The sequence below is a fragment of the Aspergillus fumigatus genome, chromosome 4 (genome assembly GCF_000002655.1).
Source record: "Aspergillus fumigatus Af293 chromosome 4, whole genome shotgun sequence".
Classification (NCBI taxonomy): domain Eukaryota; kingdom Fungi; phylum Ascomycota; class Eurotiomycetes; order Eurotiales; family Aspergillaceae; genus Aspergillus; species Aspergillus fumigatus.
In genome coordinates, this window is record NC_007197.1 from 339644 (window position 1) to 353303 (window position 13660).

General features: G+C 51.1%; 6 protein-coding genes across 6 annotated transcripts; 4 read left to right on the plus strand and 2 right to left on the minus strand.

Annotated features, from left to right (window-relative positions):
- Nucleotides 1–1402: 1402 nt before the first annotated feature.
- On the plus strand, nt 1403–2598 carry AFUA_4G01285 (uncharacterized protein). Its single transcript, XM_077804504.1, has 3 exons — nt 1403–1798; nt 1863–1950; nt 2021–2598. The coding sequence occupies exons 1-3, from the start codon at nt 1721–1723 to the stop codon at nt 2176–2178; spliced, it is 324 nt and encodes a 107-aa protein (XP_077660652.1). The 5' UTR covers nt 1403–1720; the 3' UTR covers nt 2179–2598.
- Nucleotides 2599–2952: 354 nt separating this feature from the next.
- Nucleotides 2953–5706, plus strand: csnB (glycosyl hydrolase family 75 chitosanase csnB). The gene is made up of 4 exons (XM_741236.2): nt 2953–4020; nt 4082–4574; nt 4642–5004; nt 5087–5706. Exons 2-4 carry the CDS (start codon nt 4479–4481, stop codon nt 5342–5344), a joined length of 717 nt encoding a protein of 238 aa, XP_746329.1. The 5' UTR covers nt 2953–4020; nt 4082–4478; the 3' UTR covers nt 5345–5706.
- A 157-nt stretch (nt 5707–5863) lies between these two features.
- On the minus strand, nt 5864–7393 carry AFUA_4G01300 (UPF0075 family protein; the record flags this gene model as incomplete). Its single annotated transcript, XM_741235.2, has 2 exons — nt 5864–7129; nt 7196–7393. 2 exons carry the CDS (start codon nt 7391–7393, stop codon nt 5951–5953), a joined length of 1377 nt encoding a protein of 458 aa, XP_746328.1. The 3' UTR covers nt 5864–5950.
- Nucleotides 7394–7747: 354 nt separating this feature from the next.
- Nucleotides 7748–9422, plus strand: AFUA_4G01310 (damage-control phosphatase ARMT1 family protein; the record flags this gene model as incomplete). The annotated part of the gene is made up of 3 exons (XM_741234.2): nt 7748–8200; nt 8254–8370; nt 8426–9422. Exons 1-3 carry the CDS (start codon nt 7962–7964, stop codon nt 9420–9422), a joined length of 1353 nt encoding a protein of 450 aa, XP_746327.1. The 5' UTR covers nt 7748–7961.
- Nucleotides 9423–9454: 32 nt separating this feature from the next.
- AFUA_4G01322 (Zn(II)2Cys6 transcription factor) lies at nt 9455–11462 on the minus strand (the record flags this gene model as incomplete). Its single annotated transcript, XM_077804505.1, has 7 exons — nt 11354–11462; nt 11234–11262; nt 10488–11180; nt 9957–10436; nt 9789–9895; nt 9634–9733; nt 9455–9585 (listed from the first exon to the last, which is right to left on the minus strand). The coding sequence occupies exons 1-7, from the start codon at nt 11380–11382 to the stop codon at nt 9455–9457; spliced, it is 1569 nt and encodes a 522-aa protein (XP_077660653.1). The 5' UTR covers nt 11383–11462.
- A 356-nt stretch (nt 11463–11818) lies between these two features.
- AFUA_4G01340 (putative MFS monosaccharide transporter) lies at nt 11819–13587 on the plus strand (the record flags this gene model as incomplete). The annotated part of the gene is made up of 4 exons (XM_741231.1): nt 11819–11959; nt 12026–12975; nt 13030–13285; nt 13339–13587. 4 exons carry the CDS (start codon nt 11819–11821, stop codon nt 13585–13587), a joined length of 1596 nt encoding a protein of 531 aa, XP_746324.1.
- Between the last annotated feature and the right edge of the window lie 73 nt (nt 13588–13660).

The window sequence follows — 13660 nt, forward strand, 5'->3', positions numbered from 1 at the left end:
TTCTAGTGGGGCGCATCGTCGACAAACGTCGCCAGGGCCCATCAGTTAACATGGACATGCTAGGCTGCAAAGGGCAGTGGAACTTCGGTATGGGGCAGGCAGTGGAAAGCGGCAGACAGACGGTTCAATGACGGCCATTTTCAGCGCCCTGCTAACCAAGTCATCGAAAACAAGAATGATCTGCATCATCTGCAGTATATGCTCTGTATACATACTCCTCAATACAAGGAGTATGCGTATACAGATGTACCTATAAGTTACCTTTATTAAATAGAAGTAGTAGGCTTACTGTTTAAGTCTATATTAATGGGCAGTCATAAACCTCTAAGAATCCTCATATCTAAGGAAGTATGAGAAGTAATTCTATACTGTCCTCCTAGGCTGCTATTTTCAAAGCTTAGGTAAAAATGAGAAGGGTAATCAATGTAAAGGATCCACAAGACAGGGCAGATGAGCCTGTTGACTGGGAAAAGATTGATAATAAATGGAGTCTAGTAAGACTAGTACAGAAATGTACTCCATAGTGTACATGGAACATTAGTAGGTCATTGATTAACAAGACTTACCCTTGTCCTCCCTAACTTTAAAATAGATCTGTAAACTATAATAGGTTGCTAGTGACTGAGTTTAATAATATAGATATTATATAAATTGACAAGTGCTTGTTATTCTAGTGAACAGTCTGAACCTGGGAGTTTGTGAGAGGTTTTACAACTAAGACATCATATGATGGTAACAGGTCTAGGGCTGTGTTGGTTTGTGCTGAACCACGTCAAAAGGTTTCTTAGCCATAGGAAACAAGCAAATATGGCGAGTCGCTGAAGTGGCTTAAACCTCACAGGTCAGATCTGCTTAGTTCTCAGCGCTGATACCAGCTACCACTTACTCTGTTCATCGAAGCATAATGAGGTTTTTGGTCTTTGGATATTCGATTTCATCTAAGTCCTTGCTTCCCACGAGCGGCTTACATGAAATCTACCAAGACCTCAAAGCAATCACCATGCCTCATCTGCAGGGAGACACCAACAATGATAAGAAAGGTAATCCAGATGGGCCTCACGGACCAGATCGGCTGAGGCCTTGCTGGACTTTGCCAAGGCGTCACAACAGCTTCGCAGCCATTACATGCTGTAGAACCAGGATGCTGAGCCGTGCCATTACAACAGTCACAATGCAAAGTAAATACAATTCAGTAGATTCCTCAATTTTCATTCAACAACTTCCATCGCCAATTATTGCCATGTTCACGAACATCATGCAGCATGACAACCAAGTGAAACAACTCTGGAGAGCTTCTGTTTGTTGGGAATCGTGCCACTACATACAGTGTCATCCTTCCCTGCGAGGACAGCGCACTTAGCGTCATGCCAAGCATAACCGGCTGTCATTTGGCACCCATTTAATAAAGGCTGGCGAGCATGCTAAAGTTGACTGGACCTCCTTATAAGCCCGCGATAGTCCATAGAAATCTATGCTGAAGCAAGTTAACCGGACCTGAATGACAGAAGATATTTTAACAGATAAGTGGAAGACAGAAAATAGCTCCCAGGAGAGACGTTAGTACAATCAGACAAGATGCGCTCTACTTTCCAGAGCTTCCTCTTTGGTTCACTTGCTCTCTCCATCGCAGCGAGGCCGGTCATTGATCAGATAGTGGTCGGGAGCCACTATACCGTTGAAATTGTTTCTGTCGAAGACGGAAAAGACGAGGCAATGGGGAATGCAGGACTTTATCTATGCTCAGAGTCAGGATTTCGGGGATCTTGTATCCATTACACCACACCTTGGGGACAGTGCAGTAGGTCTACCTCAACCAGTATGATGTACTGGCGAGAAAAATGGCCTAACATGTTCCCCCACAGCAAACATATGGCAAACTTTCCCCCCAGGTCGACATGAGGGAGTCTCTGCTGCTGGAGCTGACCCTGGTAACTGGTGCACTCTGTACTCGTGAGCTTCCTTCACCCAGTGGCAAATGTGCCTATCAGATGCAGCTGCTAATTTTTTGTTTCATATGTAGGCAACAGAAGTGCCGTGGCCGTGAGCTTCAGGTCTACTATCCGGGTTACAAGGACCTCAGAGAGGTGGGTTTTAACGATAAGGCCTCCAGTTACAACTGTGCTGCGCTTTGATGATCTTGGAGTGTATCTGGACGATCAGAAACTGTTATTGGGATGACCAACAGTGCTGAGTTTTGATGCTCGACTTGGTTCGCACCAAGTGCACAACGTAGATACATGGAGGGCAATTGATTGTACCGAGCCAGGCAAGTTCAAGATAGCTTGCTAGGTTTGGATGAAACATCATGGCCTGAAATCAGATCTTCTCCAAGAGAATCATTGCGGGATTTCCATTTCAATTGTCTACTACAGTAGTTCGACCTTCACACGCCCAGTGTCCAGCTTGGGAGTTGTAAGAGCTTTCCTTTTCTATCCTTACTTCTTGTCAATCAGCGTACAACCCATCCAGTCAGATATCGCACATGATAAATGTGCTAACAAAAGAAAGCTGATTCTGCCTCTATTAGATTTAGAGCCAGAAGGAGTTCACACGTAGATGAGAGATTCGTTTGACGACAATACATATGCTGCGGATGTGGACTTTGATTCCAAACTCCGCCGTAATATGTTGCAGTAGGCTGCAGCGATCGGTAATCAGAAAACTTGAATCCAACCTAGTACTACCCTAGACAGTGCCGACGACTACCATTGCTATTGGGTGAAGGGCAGTCCACCGTTCTACAAATCTTAATTTTGATGTTATATTTCTTGGCTATGTACAACCTGGGATCTGTCTCTGCTGTTCTCTATTAGTTAACTACTTGGAAATAGGGCAATAACATGCTAAGCTAAATGCTGTAATTAGATCTACTATAGAGTTTTAGATCAGTCAAATTGGTCGGGGAAGCCAGTTCACATGTTTATATAATTATAACTTCTTACTAGCCTCAGTACAGATTATTTAGCCACCTAAATTGGTTTGTGAAGGTACTAGATCTTAGACGACAAAGAAGTGATAAAATAGTTACAGAAGGGGTAACCACCAACATACACAGTATACATACTATCATGTGCTTTTTTTTTCTCTTTGTTTCAAGGTTATGCCCTTCACCTACTGCTTAGACTCTCTGAGCCATACCTAAACACACTCAAACAACCCGTTAAGGTAATAAGACTATCAATGGGAGAAGCTTGTTTAATTCTTACGGGCGCGATTCTTTAGCGTTCTTTTGTAATCTTAGACCTGAGCAAAGAGAACAGCTGTGGATCCTGAGCACCTGAAGATTATTGAAGCAATGCCGGTGGATCCAATCAAGAGACCCCTGAACTGGCGGTCATCAGCCGGGGTAACTTCCCCTTCTACAGTGCCAAGGACCAATCTTCTGAGAAACGGTCTGCTACTTGGTCATCATGATCCAAAGAAAATTGCTGCCAGCCGTTGGCAGAATTTTGGTCCGTCTTAGAATTCATGGCAGAGGATGCGTAATTGAGACGGTTCCAAACTGATGTTTGCTTGTCTGCAAGAGGGGCAAGAAAACTGTTCCCCGTCGCACGTGAAAGAGTTTTCGGCCCCCAAGAATCAGGCAGAACCGTTTCGAGTTTCGACTTTCTCCACTAGTTGCATAGCCTGCTCTTTTTGCTTTGGTTGAGGGTCCAGAGACAAGACTTTGATCAGCATACCGCTTGGTGGCGCGACAAAATCGGCTAGGATAGGCTCGAGGCGACTAATTATGCGGGTGACAATGCTTTTGGCCCCTTGCAAATGGGCTATGGTGTACCATATTGAACGACTGCGTTGCACTCGCGACGAACGTACTATGGAGCTGTCAAGGGTGCAAATATTTCAAGTCCATTGGCTAATGCAATTGCGGTTTATGACCCGAAGTATACCTATCTGGTTCACCTTGCTCTACTCTACATACCTAGCCTTGAGAAGATATATGTCATAACTTCCACAAGACACTGATTATGCTGAATTCCAAAATCAAAAGAGCAACCAACCTGTCGATCAAAACATTAGGTAAAGTTTTGGCCTCATGGTTACATCTCAGGATATGTACTGATGCAAGGATTTGAGGTAGTTCTGAAACTGCAGGGTCTTCAGATGAGACATGCATAGTCCTTGCAGCATCAGTGGGTCTATCACGGTGGGGAGATTCGAATCCCTCCTATGGCCTGATCTTACAGTTCCACTGGGCTGGACCCTTATGGCTACCCTTCGTATCCGTAGATCCAAATCCTTGTGCCAACTTCCCCGGATTTTCCGGATTCGCCGGCTTGTGTGCGAGGGGGATTCACTTGGTCATCCGACTTGATCAAGCCGGAGCCCGACACCCACGCCGAACTATCAGACTGCCCTGGCGCTTCATTTCGAGTATATAAAGAGTACGATATCTGTCTACGACGTAGCCGAACCAACAAGCCCAGGACCTCTTAGATATTAAGGCAATTGCTCTTCCTGACAATCAATCCGGCACGATGCGTCTCTCCGAAATTCTTACTGTTGCTTTGGTCACTGGGGCCACTGCTTATAATTTGCCCAACAACTTGAAACAGATCTACGACAAACACAAGGTATACTGCACACATCTCAAGGTTTGTATTATAGCCAGCCAGCTAATATCTCTTTTTGCGCCGTCAGGGAAAATGTTCCAAGGTACTGGCAAAAGGGTTCACCAATGGTGATGCTAGCCAAGGCAAGTCTTTCAGTTACTGCGGCGACATCCCGGGTGCCATTTTCATCTCCTCCTCCAAGGGGTACACCAATATGGACATTGACTGCGACGGCGCCAACAACTCCGCCGGCAAGTGCGCCAACGACCCGTCCGGCCAGGGCGAGACTGCCTTCAAGTCCGACGTGAAGAAGTTTGGCATCTCCGACCTGGACGCCAACATCCACCCCTATGTGGTGTTTGGAAACGAGGACCACTCTCCCAAGTTCAAGCCCCAGTCACATGGCATGCAGCCATTGAGTGTTATGGCTGTCGTGTGCAATGGCCAACTGGTATGTCTCTCTCATCCATCCAGCAGCCTGCAAGTCGATGTCTGTGTCCGTTTCCGTAGCTAACGCCGAATCCATCACACAGCATTACGGAATCTGGGGTGACACCAACGGTGGCGTTTCTACCGGTGAAGCCTCCATTTCTTTGGCCGACCTTTGCTTCCCCAACGAGCATCTCGATGGCAACCATGGTCACGATCCCAATGATGTCCTCTTCATTGGCTTCACTAGCAAGGACGCCGTGCCTGGAGCGACTGCCAAGTGGAAGGCAAAGAATGCGAAAGAATTCGAGGACAGTATCAAGTCGATTGGTGACAAGCTGGTTGCTGGTTTGAAAGCATAGCGAACAGAACAGATCGAAGATAGCTGTGGCAGGGTCTTGCTGTTGCAACCATATTTTCGTACACACAATCGGAGGCGCAGTACATAGGAGTGGGTAGTGTAGAAGAATCTTACTTTTTCGTACTTTTCTATTGGCATTGTCAGGTTGAGGATTCTCCATTACTACATGACATGTAAATGGCTTTGGAGACCATAGCTACGCCGTAGCTGCACACAAGCCAATGCAAATGGATAATTACCACTGGTTGTTCTGCCTCATGGCTGTCGGTTAGCTTGCCTACATTCTTTACAGAGCCATTTACCTGAGGGGGACAGTCTTCACTGGTGCTAATCTCAATGTTGCGCTGTGTTCCAGTCAACTCCGTACTGCTCGCTCTGCTGAGGAGATAAGCGTATTAACTTTAAATCGTATTTTACAGCTGTATCCCTCTTATTCACACAGTCTGGAGATATAACAATGTCCCATCGCCCACAAATGGTGCTACACTGCATTTCATTAACAAGGCCTTGAGAGAACAGTCCAAAGTCGCTAGATAATAGATTGGAATGAAGCTATTGCTAAACCTTTATATGCAAGTAGATATTAAACCAATAGACAGTTTCACCGCTATGGCTTCCCGTAGGTATAGGGCCGGTCCACGACCATCTCCTTGACCGTTGGCAGTCGAGTTCGACCCTTTCCGAATTCCACTGCCATCGCCATAACCTCTCTCCATCGCAATCCTGGCGCAATCTTGCCCGAGATCGTGTTGGGCGTCAACGTGTCACTGTTAATGGGCACCAGAGCGGCACGGCCGAGAATCGCCTCGAGAGCCTGCTGCGCGAACGAGACGGCCTCCTTGGCATCGGACGGAACACCCGTCTCATCGAGCTTGAGGATCGCCACGCTGGGCAGCTGCTCCTGGAGGTAGTTGATGATGTTGGGGTTGTGGGCACCACCGCCGCACATGTAGACGGCGGCGATCTTGTTGATGTCGACGTTGAACTTGGGGAAGAAAGTGCGGTACTGCTTGATGATGTTCTGGGCGGTGATACGCGTGATGGTGGCGACAGTGTCGTACTTGCTCATGCCCAGCGCTAAGCACTCATCGATGATCTCCTGGGCCTCGTTGTCGCCAAAGGTCTCACGACCGGTCGTCTTGGGAGGCAGTTGATTACAGTACTTGTTGTTGTTGAGGAAGTTGTCAACGACGGCCTGGTTGACAGTCCCCTGCGCTCCCCACTCGCCATCGCGATCATACTCCATCTCACCGTTGGTGAAGTAGCGCATCGCGGCGTCGATGAACATGTTGCCTGGGCCGCAGTCCCAGTCGACCATGGCGTCGACGCCACCCTCGCTGTCGGGTGGGATGACGCAGAGGTTAGCGATCCCGCCAATATTCTGGCAGATGCGCCATTCGGTGGGGTGGTGAAGGAGGAGACCATCGATCAAAGCGACAAGAGGTGCGCCCTGGCGGCCGACGGCTTGCTCAGCCATGCGGAAGTCGGTGACTGTAGTGATGCCGGTCAGGCCACTGATGACAGTTCCCTCGCCAAGGCAGAGGGCGGAGCGGATCTCGCCCTCCTCGGGCATAGAGAGAAGCCAGATAGTTTGACCATGGGAGCCGATGAGATCGATGCTGTTAATGGGGACATTGTGCTTCTCACAGAAGAGCTTGACCGTCTCGCCGAACATGTTGCCCAGCTGGACATTCAGCTGGGACATGAGGGAGGGTGTAGTTTTTGTTTCGCGGAGCATGGTGAGAACGGGTTTCTTGATGTGCTGAGGGATAGGGATCTCGTCGTACTGTACAAGACGATTTGTCAATTCTACTGTGGGTGAGTCATAGAAAGACGACTAGAGCTGTCGTACCTTGAGGATCTCCATATGCAAAGGCGCTTCAGGAGAATCCTGACGATAGCGAACAAGGGCACAATCAATGCCGTCCATGGCCGTACCGCTGTTCATTCCCATGACTGTGATGTCCAGAGTACCATCAGCGACACAACAGCGAGAACTGTTGACGTGAGCAGAGCCGTTGGGTTCAGCAAATTCAATTGAGGTCACCATTTTGCTAAGTGTAGATACAAGATTTTTGGATTCCAACAAGTATCCAGAGTGAAGGCCCGCTTCATATACCTTTGGAAACCACCCGATTCTTGCGGACAATGAAGACCCCACTACCCCTCATAATGCAAAGCGTGCGGTCATGCGCACGAGAATATGTTGAGAAGGGAGGATTCTGGATGCACCGACGACCTTCATCACGATCGATTCCAAGGCCGAGATACAAGCCAGAATTCCTAATCGGGTATCTTCGAGACGAGGTGCACAGACCGTCAAATCCCGAAGCTGCAAAATGCGGAGAGCCGTTTAAGCGAGCCATTTAAGCGTCAGTCTCAGACCACCCTATCCACTCCCTCTAGATGGGAGACAGCCGAGGTCATCTGCGTAGAACCTTTCATACATGATGAGTAGCGGACCTCGAGCCCTGCTACTGTTTTGGGAACCAGGCGAGGGATGATCCTTCGAATTGTCTTCATTAAGAATACATAAATAGTCCTCCGAATCTGCCGACGCTGCTTCCTAGCTTTTGAGGCCATAATCTTGCCAAGTTAGGTTTGAGAGTCATATCGTCATGCCTTCCGCCACCATGAACGCTGAAGAAGTCCGTGCAGTCTGGACATCAGACAAAGGGTCGATGGCCCAACAGACGGCTGAGACGCGATGGGCCAAAATCATTCAGGGCGTCATCGATGACATTGGCGAAACAGCCGGCGCGCAGGATGTGGGCTGCCAGAAGAGGGCGGAGAGCATTGCGATTCAGATTGCCCTCAAGGACATCAAGACAGGAATCGAACAGAATAAGCCCCTCACGTACGTACGTTTCTTGCCTACGGACCGAAACACAGAGACTCATGGCGCTTCAGACCCCTGCCAGATGACGGTAAGCTCGATATTCAAGAGTGGAACAAGCAGCTGGCTGCAATTGGCGAGTGCAGTTGGACCAACTGTCCTTGGCTCTTTGGCGAGTGCTACATGTACAGGTACGACTGTTGCTGCCAAGATCAGATCGAGGAATTGCGCTGAGAGTCCCTCTAGAAGCATCCAGAGAATGCTAAACTCTTCAAAACACTGGCAAAACTACGATGTTTTCAAGCGCCAAAAGGACTCGACCTTCGTCAAATCGAGAGCCGCAGTCGAGGAGCTCGCCAGTCGTTATATGCAGATCGTTGCCGATACGCGACTCGCCCAAGACGAGAGCAAGGAAGCGGCCCAGAAGTTGCTGTTTATCGAAATGACAGAGATCGCCCTGTGGGGAAACGCGACTGACCTGTCACTCCTCGCTAACCTGACGCTGGAGGACCTGCAAAACCTGCAGGGCCGCGAGGCGATCCAGAAAAGCCAGCGTAACATCGTCGATAACGACACCGACGATGTCTGGGCCTATCTTCAGCGCACGGCCGGTCAGACCAGACGCCAGATCGACATCATCCTCGACAATGCTGGCTTCGAGTTCTTCACCGATGTGCTCTATGCCGCCTATCTTTTGGAAGCCGGCATTGCGACCTCTATCAGACTGCACACCAAGGAGTTCCCGTGGTTCGTTAGCGACGTCATTCCCTCGGACGTCGCATCGCTGTTTGAGCATCTTGAATCCTCGGAATGCTTCCCAGTTCGCAAGCATCTCGACCAACTCGTCCCGAGACTGCGCAAACTCTTCCAGTCGGCCGCCATCACGACCACTAGCGATCCCTTCTGGACGACGCCGTTCTCATTCCACGAGATGCCAACCAAGGCACCCGCCCTCTTCAAGGAGCTGCAGAACAGCTACCTGGTCATCTTTAAAGGCGACCTCAACTACCGCAAACTGACCAGGGATGGGCTGTGGCCGCACACCACCACATTCGAGACGGCTCTGGGTCCCTTAGGCAAGGAGAGCGGCGTCAAAATCCTGGCCCTTCGCACGAACAAGTCCGACGTTTGCGTTGGCATCCCGACCCAGAGCAAGGTTGACGCATTAAACGAGGAGGCGCCTGATGGTGCCTGGATCCGGAATGGCAAGTATGCCATAGTATCGTTTAGTGAGGGTCAATGAATTCCCTTGTCGTGTCGATAAATGAAAAACCTTCATGTCATGGCCCACTCTTCTTTTAGAGCATTGATTATCCAAGTTGTCGGCCATGCATGCGTTGCTTCCATATCCCGCAGCAATCTAATGACCCCTTCCCTTTCCGCTGGATCTGTCATCAAGGGACCCCCTATTGATGTCAGCACCTGCACCCCCGCGGACTTTGTACATTACTTACATATAAAGGTGGAATGACAGAGCGTGATCAATGATGGCACCGTCGAAGGGGAGCTGTTGCATGCCCCACAAATAGCGCGAGCGTGCATCATGACTCGGATCTGATGGGGTCAATAAGAACTTATTCGCACGATGGCGAGAACAATCAAAACTCACATCAGACTCACGAGCTGTGCTATGTAGTCCCCTGACTGCAAATCTCGGCGATGGCTTGTAGATGGCCAAGAGCATACAGGCGAGATGGTAAAATCCAAATGCCATAACTACAAAACCACATTAGACCTAGACCGTACAAAACGTAGACGAAACTAGGGGCAGACATACTATGCCAGTCCGCCGTGAACCATATCTCTGGGAATGGGTTTCCACTCCCCGGGACCGCTTCACTGTACCAGATTGGGTTGAATGTATCCGGTCGGTTGCTCAACCAACTCTCAACCGCCTCGGAGAGCTGTTGCCAGCGGAGTAATCTGGTGGCGGGCTCAGGGTAACTCGATCCAAAGCAAAAGTGTACGACCGTGGCACAGATCCAAGTCATGGTGTTGGCCCAGGCGGTTTCCGACCTCAGATCGCTCAGAGGGTCGCCTCCGCCCTGGGGCGGGGCCAGGAGGACCAAGTTCACCAAATCTACGTTAGGAGCCTGCTGGTGGATACAGGCATTGTACAGGCACTGACGCAGGTACACCCAGAAAGCCGCCTGCCGCAACCCTGGCGTCGATGGATCCACCTCCCGTCCTTGAGAGGCTCGAAGCAGAGCCGAGCAGCCGGCTAAATGACGCTCCTGGTCGCTTCCCGTTACCATGACTGTTCAGGTGGGCGTTAGCTAGGTACTGGATTCGAAACTCTTTCCCTTACCGTTCAGCTGTTCAAACACCCGCAGGATGACAATGGCACATAGCAGAATATCGTCGTCGGCCACCTTTTCTGAGCTCAGGGAGGGAATCAATAACTCTACACAACGCTCGTGCGCCTGTTCGGCCAATTCGGCATCCCCGACGTGCCGGGCCGCGTAGGAAAGGACCGCATGCAGCAGGATCGGCGATTGCTTGACCAGGATGGGGATCTTCCGGGTAAACTGCCGGGACGCGTCAGTGCAGTCGAGCCAGTATCCGAGGTGCGTTGCAAAGTGATGCACCAGGTAAGCTTCCCTGTGGGTCAGTGGCGTCCCGGCATGTATCGACCCTGGCGAGGTCACCAGCGGCATGGGAACAGACTCGTTGGCGAGTTTGGGGAGGATAGTCGACGTTTGTGTTTGTGTGCTGTATGGCGATGTCACCAAGGCCGTGGGATATTGGTCATTACAGGATTCAGCATAGGGGGGACGGATAATTTGTTCATGGCTGGCTGCATTAGCAATCACTGGGTCGGCAGTTGCCTGGTCCAAAACATGGGATATCTGCTCCGGGCCATTGCCAGGAGCGTCCTTGGAATCTTCCCTGGCCGTTCGTGGTTGATAGTGCTTGATCCTGATGCGACTGGGTGGATCTTCTCGAAGACATGGCCGGTTCTTTTTCTGGCACTGCGAACAGACCGGCCGGACTTGGTCGCCTGTTTTAGGTAAGCCGTGGTATTCAGCCTATATTGAGCTCTCAGTGACATACATTTGACATGCCTCTTGCGACAAGTTAGGCTGTAATGAGCTTAGCAAACGGAATCATGGCACAGACGACGAAGTGCGGCGCTCGTGCAGTGTGGAGCAATTATGCGGAGAAAAGACTCACCATCCATCTTTTGAGCGAAGCTTCCCCATGTCGGAATCCGTGGAGAAAGCTAGGGTCGAGAGAAGTGGAACGGTAGTAGCGAGACAGGTGTCTCGAAGGAGGAATATCGAGACGAGGGTAGCCAGGACACACAAATTATAGGATCAAGAAGAGGGTTGCCGACAGATGAACAGTGGCAAGAAACTCGGGATTTGAGACAGACAGGGAAAGGATTCCCGAGGTTTATAGTTTGGGCTTTGGGGGATTCCCGTCATGACATACTCCGTCCAGCCCCAGTATCTCGCATACGTCTCCCCATGGGGTTTGCCTCCTTTAATAACATCCCCATATCTGCCCGATACGGCTATGATCTTCTCTATCCAGTTTCTGGGGTTCCTTCCCACGTCTTGGTTTCTCCATGTTATATATTGATTCGAAAAGTACCCTATTCCCCCCCCCCCTTTTTCCTCTGCAACTCGGTTCACCATGATGCATCGACATTTCTGGAAGACGGTCCCTGGACCTAGGCTGCTCAGGTTGATCACTGTCGTCTCGGCTGTGGCCATTTCCTATGAGGGCATGAGTCAGGGGGTCATGGGCGCTGTTAATGTCGCCCCCGAATATGGAGTATGACTGTTATCCCTGGACCCAGAGAAAGTCCGTCTCGTGAACTAATCGAACATCACACTGCAGCATCGGATGGGCTTCGCCGATGAGCAGGGAAAAGTCATCAAGCCCTCTCTGCAAGGTGGCATCGCTGCCATGTATTACTTGGGCGCGCTCTTCGGAGCCTTCTGGGCCGGGAGCTTCTCGGACGCCTACGGGCGTATCAAGGGGATCTGGCTGGCGTGCGCCTGGTGCCTTGTCGGGGCCATCCTGCAGGCTAGCGCCGTGAATCTTGCTCACATGCTCTGTGCTCGGGTGGTCGCGGGGGTCGGAGTCGCCTTCATCATCGTGATTGCTCCCTCGTGGACCGCAGAGCTGGCTCCAGCCGCACATCGGGGCCAAATGATCGCCGTGACTTTCCTCGCCAACTTTGGAGGCATTGCGCTGTCGTCCTGGATTGGCTTCGCGACCTCCTTTACCGACTATGCGGGCGGCGCCTTTCGATGGCGCTTCTGCTTTGCCTGCCAAGTGATTCCGATTTTCTTCCTCGTCATCGGCACCCTGCTCATTCCGGAATCGCCTCGGTGGCTCGTCAAGGTCGGACGCAACGACGAGGCGTTCGAGATCATCACCAAGCTCCGGGGAGATGGCGACCGCGCCCACCCGAATGTGCAGAAAGAAATCCGCGAGATCGTCGCCGTCGTGCAAATGGAACACGAGTCGCAGAGCTCCAGCTATCTCCAAATGTTTTTGGGCATCGGATCCGGGGACATTCACATTGGCCGTCGGATCCAGCTGGCCTTCTGGCTGCAGGTTCTGATGCAGTACGGCACGGGGATTGCGGCGGTTGTCATCTACTCGGGGAACATCTATCGCACGGCCGGCTTCGACGATTTCAAGTCCAACTGGCTGTCGGCCGTGTGCATGACCTGTGGGATTCTGGGAACGGGCATTGCCGCCTTGACCTTGGACCGAGTGGGTCGCCGATGGACCCTCTACTGGGGAGCGGTTGTTCTGAGTGTTATCCTCTTTACCCTGTAAGTATTCGAATCGTCGTCATCCTGGCCGTGGCTCCTCCTGACGTTTTCCAGCGGTGGTCTCAACCGGGGAGCCGTCAACAACCCCGACAAGGCCGAACAGTACGGAACCGGAGCCGCCGCCATGGTGTTCCTCTACGTCGTCGTCTTCAGCTCCTCCTGGTTGATGATCCCTTTCATTTATCCCACGGAGATCTTCCCGACCTGGCTGCGTGCCAAGGGTAACGCCTTTGGTGTTGCGGGCTGGGCCGTCGGGTACGGCGCCGGGTCACTGCTGGTCCCGGTCATGTTTGCCGGGATCCAGGAGAAAGTTAGTGCAGTCCTCCACCTTGATCGGGTTCATTGCTGACTTGTCTTTCGCAGACGTTCTACGTCTTTGGTGCCGCCATGTTCGCCTACATCCCCATCATCTACTGTTTCTTCCCCGAGACGGCCGGCCGCACACTCGAGCAGATCGACTTCCTGTTCGCCAGCAAGAGCCCCTTTGTGTGGGAGGAGGAGAAGGAGTTTGCCAAGCGCATGACTCGGTTCCATGCCGAAATCCAAAAGATGGAGATCGAGAACGGTGGATATGCGGGCGAGAAGACAGGTGAGGAGTTTGTCGAGGTCTGACCGGAGGCTGTCATCTCTGAAGCCGAGCGTCCAACGGAAACTATGTTGGGTCCAGTTGAGCTGTATACAGGGG